At 39.7% G+C, this 17,960-nt stretch overlaps 1 protein-coding gene across 1 annotated transcript in view; it reads right to left on the bottom strand.

Annotated features, from left to right (window-relative positions):
- unc5ca (unc-5 netrin receptor Ca) overlaps nucleotides 1–17,960 on the bottom strand; it is a 176,181-nt gene that overhangs the window by 8,335 nt on the left and 149,886 nt on the right. The window contains exons 9-14 of the mRNA XM_070833638.1: nucleotides 12,471–12,662; nucleotides 7,804–8,021; nucleotides 5,950–6,085; nucleotides 5,248–5,335; nucleotides 2,859–3,027; nucleotides 38–271 (exon numbers count right to left, since the gene is read on the bottom strand). Of these exons, the coding sequence (XP_070689739.1) occupies nucleotides 38–271; nucleotides 2,859–3,027; nucleotides 5,248–5,335; nucleotides 5,950–6,085; nucleotides 7,804–8,021; nucleotides 12,471–12,662 (1,037 nt within the window). The remainder of the gene's footprint in view (nucleotides 1–37; nucleotides 272–2,858; nucleotides 3,028–5,247; nucleotides 5,336–5,949; nucleotides 6,086–7,803; nucleotides 8,022–12,470; nucleotides 12,663–17,960) is intronic.

Here is a 17,960-nt window from a genome sequence, read left to right as displayed (position 1 = left end):
AATTGTTGCTTTGATTCATTTAGGTTGCATTCTTTACCTTGAGTGCATCCTGTGTGTCGTCCAGACAATAGACTCTGATGTGATAGTCCAAAGTTGTGCAGGAGACGGGTCCAAACACAGCCAGTTTGAGCCTCTTGGCAGCTGCTTTGCAGATTGACTGGCCCACCAGGCAGTACGTCCCCAGTGTCTCTGTTAAGATGTGACATGCCTCCGAGTCCATCTGCACATAGCAGGGGGTGGTGAAGTTTTCTTCACCGACTACCACCACATCCTGTAGGAACCACACACACACACACACACACACAGACAAAGTCAAACACATTTTGTGACTTTCAGAGAGTCATGGTAAATCTATGAAATCTACGATGGGTGGCTAAGAATGCCATATTTCGAGTTTGAATTCTGTCGCTTTGAGCCTTTACTCATCTTAATTGACGAAAGATTTAGAGCTTTATTTAAGAAAAACTACTCTGCTTGTCTTTTGATCTATTGGGTTGCAATGATAATAAAGCAAACCCAACATTTCCTTGCCAAAACTCACATTAAAACCCATCCAGAGGTTCAGGGTCATAATTCCCTACTGTTCCTGATAAGCTTTTATTGTGAAAGACCTATATAAAATGCTGGGTCTCATCAACATAAGAAAACCTTTTTAAAAAGCCTTAAAGAAACAGTGTGTGAAAGCATTTCTGCTGAAACAATATACTTTGTAAATTCAGAATTATCTACACTTCCACCTTTTCTATATCAGCACATGAACATAGTTACTCATGACTATGTTGATCAAAGTGAGCCACAGTGCTGGTAATTTTGTTTTCCCCCCTTTATTTGGGAACAGCCTTTATTTGTTCACACCGGCTGCTTTTAGTGGGACCTGAGCATTATTTACATAATAGCTTTATTTGAGAATTTACGGGCTTTAAGCCACATTCTGTTTGTTAACACAACACAACTGGAACTGCATTTGGAGCCATTTCACTAATGCAAACAACCCCTGAGCAAGGTTGTGGTTTCTAACTGATACATCCCTCTGTTTCTATAAACAGGTCTTTTTCAATGTGTTTGCAATACTGATAGGTGTAGAGCTGCGCTAAGTATACAAAAATCATTGACAGGCATCAGAAGGTCCAACTGTAAATGCTGAGATTTATAATAAACAATGACTCATTTTGTTCATCTGGTGATCCATCTTAAAAAAAACATTTACTGGATTTTTGATTCACCAGACTGTGAATTCCTCTAATCGTGCTCAGACACTGAATTGAAATGTGAATCCATGTCTGGTTGCACATATGACTTCTGAAAGAAAATCAAGGTGTCCATTAGGAGAATGATAACACTTGTTTGGAGCTGTTGTCTGTGAACTGTGTCCAATTCCACCGTAATTATCTGCTGGCTGTTACTCATATCTCTTCTCCAGCTCTCTGTCACAGCATGAGTTATGGTAAATCCATATGGTTTTTTGCATTGAGTGAGGGTGCACATTCTCGCCGTGTTATTTTTATATAAGTACTGAATCTTAAATTAGTTGTGCATGCATCCTTGTTTGTGTGCGTGTGTGTGACTGTGAGTAAACTATGTGTGCATGTTTGTGGATGCAAGCATGGATCTGTTCTACACGTACATGTGAGATACAAATATTGAGTTTTGAATCACAGTTCATGTGGAGTTGTGTTCCTGCAGATGAGCGAGCCAAATCAATACAAAGAGGTAGGAAAGCAATATGGTATGAATCTGTTATTACTGGTAATCACAACCGTGGCCGCTTCCCCCCTGATGTGAGGGGAATTCAATTACCTTCCTCTCCCTGTTTGGGGAGAAAACTTTCTGATGGGAAATGGATGTTCTACTGCAATAAGAGAAAAACAAATCGACTTCCTGATGAAATTCCACTTTTCATTTTTCTCATCTTTACCCACTCTGCATCCAACCCCTTCTCTCTCTCTCTTTCTCTCTCTCTCTCTCTCTCTCTCTCTCACACACACACACACACACACACACACACACACACAGAATCTTATGCATGGCTAATTGTGCAGAGACATTGTGTTGAGCTGTGATAAGCAACAGAAGACAGCATACGGGGGTCTTGTAGACACAGTGATGCTGCAAGACAGCCTTATCACCCACACCCACGCACAACGATACGCCCGCGCGCGCGCACACACACACGCACACACACACAATGACTCGTATACATATGCAGTCACACACAAAAAACAGATTGCTGAGGTAGAGACTTCATGCTGAGAAACACGGGAGGAGGGAGAGTGAAATGGGTAGAAAAGGGGGGGATAGAAACATAAGAAGAAAGATGAGAGAAGAGGAGGACGGCAGGAGCATAACAAATTGCTTCTGATAGGAGTCTTCAACCCCCTGCTTGTCTACTAGCCTGTAGGCACTTTATGTTTACCGAATTTTCTCTCCTTTCTCTCTTTTTCTTGTCTTCTTCCTCCCTCCCTGCATGTGCCTATGCGTAATGTAGGCTACTCTTCTGGGAAAGATGATAATATATATGTGCAGACATGTGTATATATGATATGTGAGTCAAATTGTGTACCGTCTGTGTATTAATAATTTGGCTGTGACTGAGAGCAGGTGCATGCTTATTTTGTGTAAACATATTATATGCAGACTTCTTTATGTATGGATTAATTATCAGCGGTGTGTATACATGTTTGTGTGTCTAGGTCCATTCCTAAATATATGTTTATCACTGTTTGATGAAGAGAAAGGGACAGGTATTCTTTTTAGAGGTTGAAACTGTGGAATTGAAAAAGTACACGTTTTGACTCACTAAAACTGAGCAAAATACACTTTACACACAAACACAAAAAGATGCAGTGTTGAACACTCACCTCCCACTCTCCCATGGCTAGTTGGTTCTTCAGCTGTATGAGCCAGTCTTCCTGGACGTTGTCAGCACAGTGGTGGATGGTGAGGATCACTGGTCTGGTCAGCAGGGCTCCTGGAGGTCCACAACTCACCACTGGACTCAGCACTGTCTGGATGTCCTCTACCGGGGGTCTGGAAAAAACAGATAACACAGAGGTGAAATGATTCTTTGGAAAAGAGCGACAGGAGGGCTGCACTGCTGGCTAACAGTTTGTGTGAGCATCAACTGCAGAAAGCTGTATTGATTTCACTTCTGGTCTGTGTCATTTTGTCCTAATTTTCAAATATGGAAAAACGCAGCTGGTATAATAAAGATGACAGGTGGACAGTTATGTTAGAGTGAGATAGACTAGCTTAGAGTAGATGAGAAAATCAGAGAACAAAACAGATCAGAACAGAGCAGCACAAATTCAATCAGAGGATGATTAGTGGAGTCAGCAGGGCTTCAGTTGGACCTCAGCTGGAGTCAGTAGCTCACAGCACACGGGCAGAAAATAAATGAATACCAGTCACAGGCTCTCTTGCTTTTTACAGCTAATTCAAGTACTGTATACTGTAGGTACTTCAAGCACTTGGTAAGTAATGTACGTTACAGTACACAGAGAACTCCCATCAGTATTATTTATTAGCTTTCTAACAATTACATTAATACTTACATTGCAATGCAAATCCAAAGTATTAAACAAAGTTAGATATGAAAATACAGATGTAATCCATTGTGCAGTAATTTTCTCCCCTCATCATACTGACAATATATTTAGTGAGTGGGAAAAAAGCCCATATGAATAAAGGAGAGGCATCAAAATGTTTCTGCCCACCTTGTGTCAGGGGGCACTAATCCTTAGCAGTATTATCGATTCAGCTGCTGGAGCTCATTATTGAGTCATGAAGGATTCACATGGGTAGGAGAAGCTAACAGATAAAAACAGTATGGCTGTAACAGCAACCCTTTGACTTATCTAATGCAGAGGTCAAACATTAATGAATTACAGTGTTACTGTATTGATTTGTATATTTTGTCAGACCAATAAAGAAATTAGATTCTTTAAATTGTGCATGTGAGAAAATGGACGCCAGATAGTTCAGTCTTAATGAGCTAAACCACACGATTCTGGGTTGCCAAGTACTGCTGAGGTAAGTCGATGTAGCTGTGTGATTTTTGCTAGCCAGCTATTGACTGAGATGAAGGCAAAGGACAAAGAAGAGGTTTGATTCTTAGAAATACTGTAGCACACTGCAGGGGGGGCAATTCTTATTGACTGCTATTGATCGGGACGAGAAACTAGAATGGATGCATGGCAGAGAATCCACGAAGCAAACTGTAAACAAGTGTCCTAAAGCTCAGGTCTTATAGAGGCTTTAAAGAGTTGGTTCACCCGAATTATTCAAGAATGCACCTGCATTCTGTTTCTGAGCATTTTTCCGCCAATACAATGATAGTGAATTGAATTTAGTTTGTATTTTCATGTATAGAGCATGAAAAATACATATACATATATTTTGATATACCTGTACATGTATAGACGTGTGAATGCAGGTTTTTTGAGTTTTGCCATACTGTAGGTTCTTTGTGGGGCCATGTCACTTAGAAATAGATTGCTAATAATTTCCCCAAATTTGCATCCAGGAAAATAGAAAATGTATCCCTTGTCCCACAGTAAATTTTACCTTACTCGTGCACAGGGTTTAAACGTAAAAGATCATTTTACATTAAACACTAGTAATCCCAAAAATAACCACTAAGCGACCTTTGAACAGACTGTTACAAGTTTGATGTTTTGTTTTTCAGATCTATAACATGGCATGAAATTAAACTTCCATGAAGTTTCCAACACCTTAAAATGATTGGTGTTATGAGCTCTACATTAGGGTGACAGTGCCAATTCGAAAACTTAGAAAACTCTGATTAATATGTAAATTCTGTGGATTACTGCACAGATTATAATGTTAAGAAGGTAATAAATGTGTAAAATGTTCCTCGACTGTATAATCTCATCAATGCTGCTACTCAGGAATTTTAATTTAAGCACTGATATAGGAAATCTGTGGTATTAACTGACCTCTGCGGAATGAATCACCAATAGAAGGTGTGCATGCACTATAAATAATAGTGATTCATCCCTTGCTGTTCATCCTGAGCCCATGTCACACTGTGAAAGCCTCCCCACGCAACCATTAAAAACAGGTCTGAGAAGCCGCTACCCAGAGCAAAGACAGAGAAGTACAGACAAAGAAAAACAAAGAAACATAAGACGCAGAGATGAAGAGAAGAAATGGGGACAACAGGGAACAACACACACAGAGAAAGGAAGGCCACAGACACAAGGCGGGAAGAAGTGAGACAAACCTTACCTCAAGCTGTCCTTCCTGTGCACAGTCACATACATCTCATACACTCTACCCTGAGGAACAGCACCCGCTGGAACCAACAAACTCACACCTGCAGGTGGGAGGACAGGGAAAGCAGGATGTATGGAGGCAGAAATAATGAATCTCATCAGCTGCTTTATTAACTTCACCATGCACAACTGAATTATTGAATATGCAATCCATTATCACTTTATCATTATGATTAATTATTGAATAATCATTTTTAGAGGCAACACATGTAAAACTTTCTCTTAAATATATCAAGTGAATTGTGCTGCAATGTTTTATAGCTTCTGAAAGCTGCTTCCTCTCAGCAGGTTACATTATTCAATGTTTTTGCCTGCCCACTGCTTTCAAATCCAAACATAACTTTTTCTTTAAAAACTATGTAGCTGGAGAACATCCCAAGGCTGTTTTTTGTAGTATGGTGATTGTGCAGCCGTAGCTCTATACACATATTTTTTATGGTTAGTTTTTTGTACAATCTTTGATATTGTTCAAATTCTTATTTCTAATCGATATGTAATTTGATGACATGCTTACTATTTACAACAGTCAATGTAATGTAATTTATTATTCTCTGACTCAACACATGGTAGGAAATCAATGGTGATCACTACATCATCATTATACAGTAATATATTGATTTTTTGATTTGCTGTTAAGCTTGTGTAGAAAGTTTACCAGAGTTGGGCACAATGAGGTGTCCTCCCTGGTTGTTGAAGGATCCGTGAGCGGTACAGGAAGGGTCCCGTGTTCTGGCCAAGCTCTGGTTACGAAGATTCATGGTGTCGCTGTTATCCAACAGAGAGTGAGTTACCTAGGAATCAAAAGACAATGGTCGGAATGATAATACCAAGGAAGTAAGAATTACAAGGCATAACGTAACTTATCGTATCAGACAGCACTGGGTATGAAGGTGTCCAGCAGAGATTAGATCAACTAGAAGTCTGAAAGTACTACATGGCAAATAAAATATACTGTGAGTCTGGACTGGCTGAGGAATGCTAATAGGATAACCATAGCAATGCACTGTTGCCCATAAAGTTGGAATAAAATGTTTTTTACCTCTTCTCATGAAATGATTGTGACAATGTGACTTATTCTTGATAAATAAAATGTATATCTTCTCAACTTTATTGATCAAACTCTTCCAAACATATCACAGTGAAACTTAAACCACAATTAACCTTGTTAAGCCTGTGTATTCAGGCTTTAACAAAATTGGGGGTATTGAACAATTATTCCAACTTCATGGGCAACAGTGTATATATTTTTTTTAGATTAATGGTATTGTACCTGTATGACATAAGGAGAATTTCAATGGATGCATTTCGCTCATAGCAAACAATGTGAAAAATCCTTGGGACTGTTACACAAATTTATTGTGAAGGTGGAATAAAGGAATAGAAACTCTTCCAAAAGTTTTCATTTGAGAGTTTAGTAACAACCAGCATTTTCTGTGGCATTGTCGTCAAGACTTTTAAATGTTACATCAGTAGGCTGTATTACTTTTTTTCCTTTTAGAAAGATGAACTTCCTCTAAAAGAGTTGCCATCAAGTGCAGTAAAAATGTTTTCTAATAAAACCAAAAGTTCATGTGAATCTAGAGAAGTTTCAGTCTGCAATGCCAATCTCTGGTTGTGAAGGTCGTTGTAGTTTTATTTTTGCCTGGCTGATTAGGGCAATCACTGAAGGGAGTATCTATAAATGCTTCCTTTTCCACTACTATTTTCCTACATTCATCAAGATGGTTTCATTTTTTTTCCTTATGTTCTTCTTGCTAACCATTAAATAAAATGCTACAGGGAATATCTCTGCATCTGCCTGCGAGCACTGCCATAGGGCTGAGCTAGCAGTCTGTGAGAGGAGGGCAGATTTACAGCAGACATATGAAACCACCTTAGGGTAAGTGGTAAAATATGACCTGCTTTGCATTTCCTTGTCAAAATGTCCACTGTGAGAATCAAAATAAGGACTTAACATTCAGTAGTTTACTCCTGCATCACACAAAGCTGACAGGAACTAGCTTCAATGTGTTACGGACAGATACCAGACTGAAAACAAAATAAAACAACACTCCCAAATTAGCATCACAAGGTCAGACAGTAGATACAATGGAGGTTCACATCTACAATAATATATAAAATCATCATCAGTTATCTATGGAGCTAAAAAACAGTGAGTTCAGCTCGCGTATTGCCTCAGGACAGGTGCTGTGATGAAACCAAGTGGTTTCATCTGTATTTGTGACAAGTGACTCTGGTATGCATGCCATGTAGTTGACAGAGCACAGGGAGGAAACTGGGGCACCAAGCTGCATGTATACTAATGGTGTTTGGTTTTGTATTTATGTGCCTGGGAATACATAGCTGCTGTGTTTCAGTACTTCTCACTACACTTCTGCTGTGTAGCCTCACTTCCAGAGGAAATATTCCAAACTCCTACCGTGCTCATACAGAATATTTTGCCGTAGAAGCGAAATCACAGAAGGGGATGAAAGATACTGGCATTAGAGTAATACATTCATTATATTACCTTAGGAGATAGTTTGGACGTTAAGTCTCCTCCCAGGTCATCCTGTGGTGTGACCAGACCAGAGGAGTTGTAGACTTTGATCTTCAAGTTGGGAAGAGGATCCAGGAGAGGAGAGTTAGTCATAGGGATTTTATCTGAAACATCGTGGAGGGCATAGACCGGACCACGATACATGGCAGCTGCATTTGTCAAGTCAGGAGGCGCTGTCAGTAGATCCGCTAAAGGGATAAAGTGAGAGAGAGAGAGAGAGAGAGATTGGAAGAGAAGGAGAAGATGAAGGGAGGAAAAATTAATGAGAGAAAATACAACATGAATAGTGCGGCTCGTTTTTTTTCTAGCTTTTTCCAGCGTCAGAGAAAATGGTGTCTGAGCCAGACGGGGGAAATTAGCATTAGATCCTTTATAACCTCAACAGTAAAAACTGCAACAAATGGGCCAGGGCTGCAGTATGGGACAAGAGTGTGGAACTTGTAGATCAGTGAGCAGGAATATGGGGAGCAAGCAAGGCTGCTGATAAGGTATCTGTGTCTGGCATGATACATTGCAGTACACAGGGGCACAACCTGGATCAAGAACTAGTCATGGCTGCTGCACAGACAGAGAGAGAGAGAGAGAGAGAGAGAGAGAGAGAGAGAGAGAGAGAGAGAGAGAGAGAGAGAGAGAGAGAGGATTTTGAGGGAACTTCATCTCAAAAAATAGTTTAGATCATATTTAAATATGTACATTATTATTAAGACAAACTCAGAGATTTTTCAAAGCTGAACTTACTTTATACTGTGCAATAACACAGTGGCAGAGCTTCATGCCATCTTTTGAGCTCTTCAAAATTGTGTCAGCGCCCCTGACTTCACCCACACAATCAAAAAGAGTGTCACACTAATCACATCACTGTCTATTTTTAAAATGCTCACTATGTCACAATCCAAATTTGACATGGCAAAATTAATTGACAATGGTAATTGTTAAGAGGGCTCTGTTTCAGTTTCTAAAATTATCGATACATCATGGTGTATGTCTTGAATCATCCTGAAGGGGTTTGTTTTGCAATAATGACCGCTGCTCACTGTACATTATCCCGCTTATCAGACGGTTTCATACTAAAAAAATCAACAATTTGAGACAAAATACTGATTTCAAAACAATTTTGTTGATTTAAAAATTATTTTAAGGCTTCAGCTATCAAAATGGCATCAATAGTATCTGTCTGTTATACATGGCAATGGTCTGCTATACAGAAATAACAATCAGAATCAAGTATTCAACGTATCAACAATGTGCAATATTCAAGCAAAACTTTAAAGCAGTGGGCAAACCGATCTCAACCTAGTCAAAATTTACAAGCACTGTCATAAATAGAAGCATTTCTGCGATTTAAAACATGGGCACTAGAAAGCACTCACACATGCAAATACATGTCTTGCATACTGATACACATACACACCACAAACACACATGCCACATACAATATGTAAGCGGGGAAGGACAGGTAAGTCTCCCATGGATTACCTTCTGTGCTCATTGGGAAAGGTTAGTGTAAGCCACGGGGCAACTGCAGGAACATGGTGGTTGGGAATACTGTAAGCAGGGTATGCTAATCCATGTGCATGCAATATTCAAGTACTGTTTACAGTATGTTGGTTTTAGGTATAATATGTACAACTAGCTCCTTCAACTTTTAGCAAGCACACCATTTGCTCAACACTCCTAAACTTGCTTCTTTGGAACAAATATCAATCATTTGCAGGTAATAGCACACAAATTTTTGCAGTCAAGAATCCAAAAACCTTTAGCAGTGCATTTATTTGCAACGCTTCAACAACAATAAATTGATCTCAGTTAAATCTATCTGCCAGAATGTTAGCCTCTCTTCCTTCTAGGTAACTGGAAAGATGCTGCAGCCAAGTACTACTAATAATACAATTGGGAATATTAACAAGCAACTAGCTTTGTTGAGCTATCTTGCCCTAACAACTTACTTTAGGGCAAAAACAGAGGTCTACATCAACAACTCCCCCCCATCAAAAATCTAATCCAACAAGTATTCAATTGGGATCTGGATCATAGGACTAGTTACCTACTGAGAACAATTCCAGATTTGTTCACACCAGGATCTATTTTTTGGGGACGCAGAGCCTGAAATCATGTTGTTCCCTTCATGATGGCCATCTATTCTAATTTTAAAATCCCTCATTATCACCCCCCACCACCACTAACCACCCACCTCTCACGCAGTTACACACACACATCTGTCATCTATCACTCTCCTCCTCTCTCTATCACCAGGCTGTTTACCCCTAAAGCCAGCAGGTATTCCTGCCAAATCATCCCTGCTGAAATTTAATTAACAACTAACGGAAAGCCAGAGAGAGAGAGAGAGAGAGAGAGCGCTAAGGAGAAAAAGCTAAAGAGAGAGAGAAAGAGGGCAGGGGGAGAAAGTCAAAGAGAGAGAGAGAGATGCAGGGACATAATTCTTCATTAATAGTAATCGGAGATGGTCCCTCAACGCAGAGTGACAAGCATCCTAATGCTTTACTGATAAAATGTCACCCAATCTCTGCTCATGCAAAGGCATTCACCCTTGTAGACACACATGCATGCATGCGCGCACACACACACACACACACACACACACACACAATTATTTGAGCTCACTGTTTATCAATTTGGGTTACATCCTTTCTGACCTCACTTTCCGGTTTTTACTGTATACTGTGACTTGAATTTTAATCATTCACCCACAACTGACCACGTATAGGGAGTTATTTAAATATTTGGTTAAAGGTGCTTCAAGGTGTACAGAATTGTAGCTCTTTCTAAAATGCTATTTCTAGTTGACTAACTGCAGACTATCGAGTACTGTGCTACTACACTGATTAATGATAATTAATTACCAGTACCAGTATTTGCATATGTGCCTACTATCTACTTGGATGCATTTCTGAGCATATTTTTTTCTTTGTGCAATTTAAACTAAGTGTTTCTTTTAAATAAATAAACATTCTAATAGGAAATGTTGTAAGGTCATTGCATCTGTGGATGATTCTTCCACATTCCCTGTCTATCTCGGCATTTCCAGTAAGCTATAAAATGCATGTACGTGGGTGTACAAGTGTGTGTGGCTGTGTGCTTCTCGTTGTCTTATCCATTTCCGTAAAACAGAGAAGAAGAAATGCCAACACAGACAGAAGAGAGTGAAAGATAGCTCCAACAGGAAGACAAACAGGGAGGGAGTGTCCGGTGTGTAGGGAGTCACTGCGTCGGGAGATACAGTGGGGCGAAGACGGAGACACAGAGACGGAGATGAAGAGAGGAGGATGCTGATAAACAGGAAATGTGATTGACCTGAACATGCAGGTGGGAACAGGGAGAAATTAAGAGTGAGACAGAGAACGAGAATGACAGAGAGACTCCTTGATGGAAGAGAGTGGTCTCTTGTAGAGACAGAGATGAATCCAGACCAGCAAAAACAGCTGGAGGACAAGCAAAGAAACAAAATAATAGTAACATAAGAGTGGATAGCAGATGGATAAGGTACAGTTATTTGAAACAAGGCATGATCGCATCTCTTATTCTGTAACCACCTACCAATCTATGCGTCTGTCTTTGTGTGCATTATGTAATGCCAACATGTAAGAAACATAAGACCTGTAGAAAGAGGCGCTCATGAGTTCAAGTCCCCCATTAACAGCAAGTGTCCCACCAGCCTGAGAATGCTTCATAAGGGTCACGATGTTAATGTGTTTCCTCACTTCCCGCCCTGCATGTCTTTGCTCCTCCGAGCGAGGATGTGAGAGAGAGAGATGCCAGGAAGGCTTCCTGCGAAGGATACACCTGTGTTTCCCTGCTCTAAGCTCATGGTGCATTTAAAGCAGTGAGAAGACCAATGGTGGCCCCTGAACATGACCTGAAATGCATGCATTATATTTTAATCATCGCTTTCACTTTCAACAACATGCATTATAATACACTGCTTGGCTACTGCGTCAACCTGCAACAAGGAATGACAACTAGTAGAAATTGCGTTCTGTCATCACTGCTAGTGCTTTTAATGATAGAGACAGAAAGCAAGGCAGTTGTGATCAGAGGGAGCCAGCACCATAAAGAAGTTGAATTCATGACCATTGTGACTTACCATTACTACTTCTACTAAATAATTACCGGGTCATGAGAGGAGAGAGGACACATGGAAGCATAAATTAGCATAATGAAAAGCACCCTAAGTCAGTCCTGAGGTGACTTTTTTCCTTCCTGCATGCCCTCCATGGAGCAGCTAGGTGGCTATTAAGGCAGAGGCATATGAACCCTTGAATTAAAATCCCCATCTCACTGGCATATTCTGCGACAAAACACCATTTAAATGGAGGAGGAGTGAAAATCAAGTCATTGCATGTCCTCTATTTATTTTATTGTAATTGGATGGCTTTTCTTAAATATGTCACTGTGGAAAACAAACAAAAGTAGCATATTTTGCTTATTTCATTAAGCCTTTAAAGTTACAGAGTTTGCCACTTTATGCATTTACCTGTTTTCAACAAACACTGACAAATGTGAAACGCTGCTTCTCTGCCTGATGTTAGTTAGGCTTTAAATCAAGCACCTCCTACTTGAGCAGGATATTCTAGTACTCTTTCCACCCTTGATCAAATGTCGGGAACACCCTTCCTTACCTGATCTGGCTGTTTTGATATTAACAGACTGGAAGCCTCCATTTAGTGCTGAGGTGTCGATGATGTCTGAGTCAAAGTCACGGTGTGTCTTGCGGTAGACAAAGAGCGCCACGATGACAGAGATGACCAGGCACATGATCACTGCGATGACAATGCCCACATACAGCGCCACATCATCTGTACTTGGAGCAGCTAGAGAGGACACAAAGAGGAGGAGAGACAAATATTATCAAGCATGAAGTAAACTGTATGAAACAACCATCATAGTAAAATGTTAACTTATTTCTTCTCAAAACATCGTTGGTTATGTAATTAATGTCACCTGCAAAAAAGAAGATTTTCCTTTTTTTAGGAAAGTTAACAGTTCATTTGCATATAGTGTAACAATGAATGAAAAGTTTAGGATATGAAATCTATGTCTGCTGTATCTGTGTCTATCTCCTTCAAAATGACTGACAGAGTGCCCCTAGCCCACCCTGATAGATTATGTGATACTTTTAATTAGGACCCATGGCAAACATGAACTTAATGGTATTTAAAAAAAAAAAACACTAATTGAAACAGAAGTGTGAAGAAATTAGGGACAAAGTGATTGACAAGGTGTGAAAAATTGGAATGACAGAATACAGCACCTGTGAGATATGACAAAACGCATAGCTCTGGGGTCTGCGGGTACCCCAGTCAGTAAGAGGAGCGTTAAGAGGAAAAATATATCAGAGAGAAATGTGGCAAACAACTTCAACAATGAGAATTCTTATGGAACAGCAGAGCAATGGCTGAGAAAAGAGCAATATTTTTTATGTAATACAGGATGAAATGTGGAGCAGGTTTCAAATTAATTTCATAAGGCTTTTTGTCAAACTTAATTTGTGTTCAACAATTTTACTTTTACCTCAGACCACCTATCAGACTCCAAGGACAGCTTCTATAGGTTCCATTTCAAATGAAACTTTCAAATAGCTATCCAGCTTGTGTAATATTATAATTTGTCTAGACAGAGGTAGAAAGAGAGAGAGTGACACCTTTCATAAAAAAGAATGGCACTAACCCTTAAAACTTAATAAGGCTGTTAATTATTTTACAAGGGTCCTAACATCCTTTTTCAATCTGACTGAGGCTTTAATGGTGTTTCAGTGAGAACAACGGTGGAATTGTCATTCGTGATCCATATTTTAAAGCACAGGCAGAGACTAAGAAAATTTCAACTGATGGGTGATGCGGATGGTAAAAGGAATGAGCCAAACTGAAGATGAAGGGGAGAAGAACTGAAGAAAGGAAGAGAGGAGAGTTAAGAACACATAGGAGAGGACGTAATAGAAGGGAAACCCAAAAAAATCGAGAAAAGAGGACACAGAAGCAGATGAGAGGTGAATAGAAAAGAGCAGAGAGGAAAGAAGGAGATAGGTTGGGAGGGTGAGATGAAATAAAGAGAATAAATGAAACACATAGAAGAGCAGAATTAAGACGCAGGGAAGATGAGAGAAAACGTGTAGGGAACAATAAATCAGGAGAGGAGAGGAGAGGAGAGGAGAGGAGAGGAGAGGAGAGGAGAGGAGAGGAGAGGAGAGGAGACAGGGCAAAAGAAGAAGAAATGCACTTTAACATCAAAGCAGCAAAACAAACAAACCCACTAATATTTAACATGAAAGAGGTTGTGAAACTTTTTTGAGTAGTCTCACACTTAAAGCACTTCTCGTATAATCATGTCCTCTGTAGCTAGTAGGAGGGGATTTGTCTGTAGCTATTAAGGAGAAAACTGAAAAGTATAGGAATGCTCCTTTTAATCCACCCTTAAAGTTGAGAGGCAGATAACAGGCTTTTAGCTGCAAACAGCCTGAGTCATTTGCTAAAGGAGTTGCTGTTGTCGCATCAGAACAAGTTCAGAAAGCATGAACTTGATTATACATGAAAGAATCCTTTGATGAGTCGCACAAACATTCATGCTCCCATATGTCTAAGCATGATTCACAATTACACACATAAGCAGAGGAGAGGTCACTCCTGACGGTTAGTTATTCTCTTGCCACTTGAGGGAGCTATGAACCACTTCTAGTGTCTCTGGGGAGCTGAGTGAGTGAGGGCAAAGCAGGTCCCCCATAATTAAGTCCGAGACTGCAGTTAACCAAATGACTGTGGACACTTAGTCCAAGAAACAGAAAAATGATGCTTAACTTTTTGTGCAGAATAAACATAAAAAGTTCAATATTTGTATTCATCACAAATGTACAGTAAATAAAACTCAACTACTGAGAAATTGTAATAGGATTTTTTCACTTTTTTTGAATTAATTGGTTTACTGAGAGAATATCTTGCAGATAAATCAGTAATAATAACATTTTCTCCTATGTTCTAATGTCCTAACCTCCACCAGAGCTGTCTTACCTGCAACTTTAAATGTGTGAAAATGACCACTGTGTCACATAATCCCGACTGAGGCAGTGGAAATTAAGCATTCATATAATTCATGTTTACGACCCCTGATCTGTGTTTAAGAGTTTGCACTCTCTTCACAGGACTTTATGGCACTGTGGGGGATTTGTTATAGCAGCTCAAATTGCTGCCAAGTATCTGTTCATCACATTTAGCTCAAACTTAGAGCCCCACATTTAAAAAAAAGTTGAACCCCAGTGGGTTTTGTCATACGCACTCACCAATTTGCTTTGGTGATGTTAAAAAGATTGTTGTGAAATCCCTGATGTCCCAACTCCATTGCTGCACAAAGTTGCCCTGTTATCAAGGTCCTTGCTCTTGCCATGGGGGAATAGAATTGGATAATCCTCTTAAGTACCAACTCCCTGATCTTAATTATGATCATCATCATCCTCATCTATTTAGGGAATCTTTATCTTGTTTCTACTTTAACTTGAAGGTCTATAACTTCAGAACATGTGGGATACCATTAAATATATCACTTCTAAATTAACTTTTTCCTATCCTATTTTCCTATAGAGTGTTCTAGGACACTTTGCAATAAGTTAACTAGGCTATGGTGTGCTGTGTTCTTAATATATGTGCAGGTGTGTATGGAGTGTAATGTGCTTTATACCAGTGGGCCTAAAAATCCTCCCTTCACTGTCTATCAGTTTACATCCCATCTCTCTCAGATCTTTCTCTCCCTCCATAGCTCACACCTCTCTCTCCGACTCCCTCTGTCTCTCTGTCTCCATCTGTTTGATTTGTAGATGAGTGAAACGCGTCCCATAAGAGCGTCTACCTACCTGAGTAACCTACATTCTGTATAACTGCAGGATACCAAATGTAAATTTTCTTTTTTTCCTATTATCCTACAGTGACCTTACAAGTAAACATCACATCACATCTTGACTATGGCAAACCATAAGAATTCAAGTGATGCTTAAGTAGTAGTAATGAAGTTATAATACACAACCATTTATCCGTTACTGAAATCCTACTGTAGGCTGCAATTAATGTACTGAAAAGTTTAAAGGACAGCCACAATGTCACACGCAAACGAAAATCTGTGGTTATGCTACTGGCTATCATAATAAAATGATTGGTTTCCAAAAATTGATGGAATCTAATTATTGTTATGAACAGACCATTCATCTAAAAGTTCTTTGCTACATGAGCATACATAGAAATTTTCTTGATGGATTGACTTCTTATCTGAGCTTAAACTTAAAAATCCCTTCATTTTCTCTCTTAATGCTTAATGATACTTTGTGAAAAAAAAAAAGAAAGAAAAGGAAAATGGCACTAAATTACTGCAGCTTCTCTCCAGCACTCAAGTCACTTCTGTGCTTGCGTCTACTTCTTTGGCTTCTTCGTCAAAACCAACCAAGCTTTGGTTGAAAACGGCCTATTCTACTATCCTGATGTTCTGATGTCTTTTATTGTGGGACAACCTTGCATAATGAGATGTCTTTTTCCGACAAGACGGGGACTGACAAAGGCACTGAACGTGGGTGTGCACTTTTGACCAAACCCAGATGAATGAATAATGTGTGGACCTCTGTGTGTATATAAGTGTGGCCTGAGGCTGTGTCCTGTGAAGCCAGAATGACAAAATCGGCAGTGATAGAATGAGGAAGGAGCACAGTCTGAGTAAGTGCTGATAGTTACACACCTATGTTCATTTTCATGAGCACTCATGTAAGCACTGACACTCACAATGAATGCATGGGCAGACATGCACACATACATATTAACTTTTATCCACAACTAATGTCAACTATCTCCTGTGCTTTTCCTCCTTGCACCTGACAAGCAGTTTGATGTCTGAAGCACGACTAAATTGGATTTAGATTAAAAATATGTGCCTTTTCAGTGGACACAATGAATAAACGATGCGTCTGTGATGTTCCAGCAAGCACTATCTGACAGTTCTCTATAGGAGGGAGAATGTTCTGTTGTAAAGGTCAGGACACACACACACACACACACACACACAGGTGCAAGGAAATGCAGAATAAAACATACACATGCTTCATCAAAGAACTTGGGGAGCACACAGAGTGATCGTATTTGTATCTCCGAGTCCATTTTAGACACTTTGCAGACAGCTGACATGTAGACAGCGGTGTGTGTACATGTGTGTAAGTGTGTGTGTATGAGGGACTGGCCTTTGAAGAGCATCTTTACTCCCACAGGCAACTTTCTATCATAGTTTCTACAACAGTTCAGGTGAGATACAGTGCTGACAGTCTCCTTTTTCACTTGGTATCTGTGTGTCTGTGTCTTTTGTCCTACTTTTCCACGTACATGTTTCCCATCGCATGCATGCTTGTGTGTGTGAATCTGAAGACTTGAAGATGTGTGTGCATGTACTACTGGCAAAGGCACGCTTGGTATTAACTTTAGTCTCCAAGAAAAGAGAAAGATTATTTCTTTTTGATCTTAATGTTTGGTATTAGAGAATGTAAAGGTAAAGTGTGCTTCAGATGGATGGAAAATGTGTTATATTTTTTACAAAATACCATCTTTTCCTCTTTTCATGGCAAGATTTTGCTACAATTTGTCATAATTTTGCATAACAGTGTTACCTTACTGGAGCAAGATTGAATAGTGTGTTTGTATTGTGTCTATGTGTGTAATCAAAGCCAAATGGATTTTGGTTGCAAAAACATAATTTTTTGCCAGTGTTCACTTTGCACATCCCAAATCCAGTTTGTTTGGACTGTGCATGCGCGTGGACTGACTGATGCTGTGCTTCACTGTGCCCAATAATAATGGGTATTATACTTGGCAAAATTGTATCTTAAAAAAAAAAAAAATCTGAGAATTTGGTCACATACAGTGTACACGCACCAATATGTGTGTGAGTAAAACATTTGGGGCTCAGAATATTACAGAAATTATACCCACTCTCTCTACCGCATGCAGTTTATTGCACACATGGGCAAGCTGAACAGAAGCCCCGGCTCACCCTAAGTCAGCATGGATTGCTGTCTATCGATTGGCTAAGCTTTTTGTCATTCCCAGAGTCTGTCCAATCTGCCACAAAGACGATTTAAAGAAGGGGAGGGGGCA

This window comes from Pempheris klunzingeri, chromosome 7, assembly GCF_042242105.1.
Source record: "Pempheris klunzingeri isolate RE-2024b chromosome 7, fPemKlu1.hap1, whole genome shotgun sequence".
Lineage (NCBI taxonomy): Eukaryota > Metazoa > Chordata > Actinopteri > Acropomatiformes > Pempheridae > Pempheris > Pempheris klunzingeri.
This window is presented reverse-complemented; position numbering and strand designations above follow the sequence as displayed.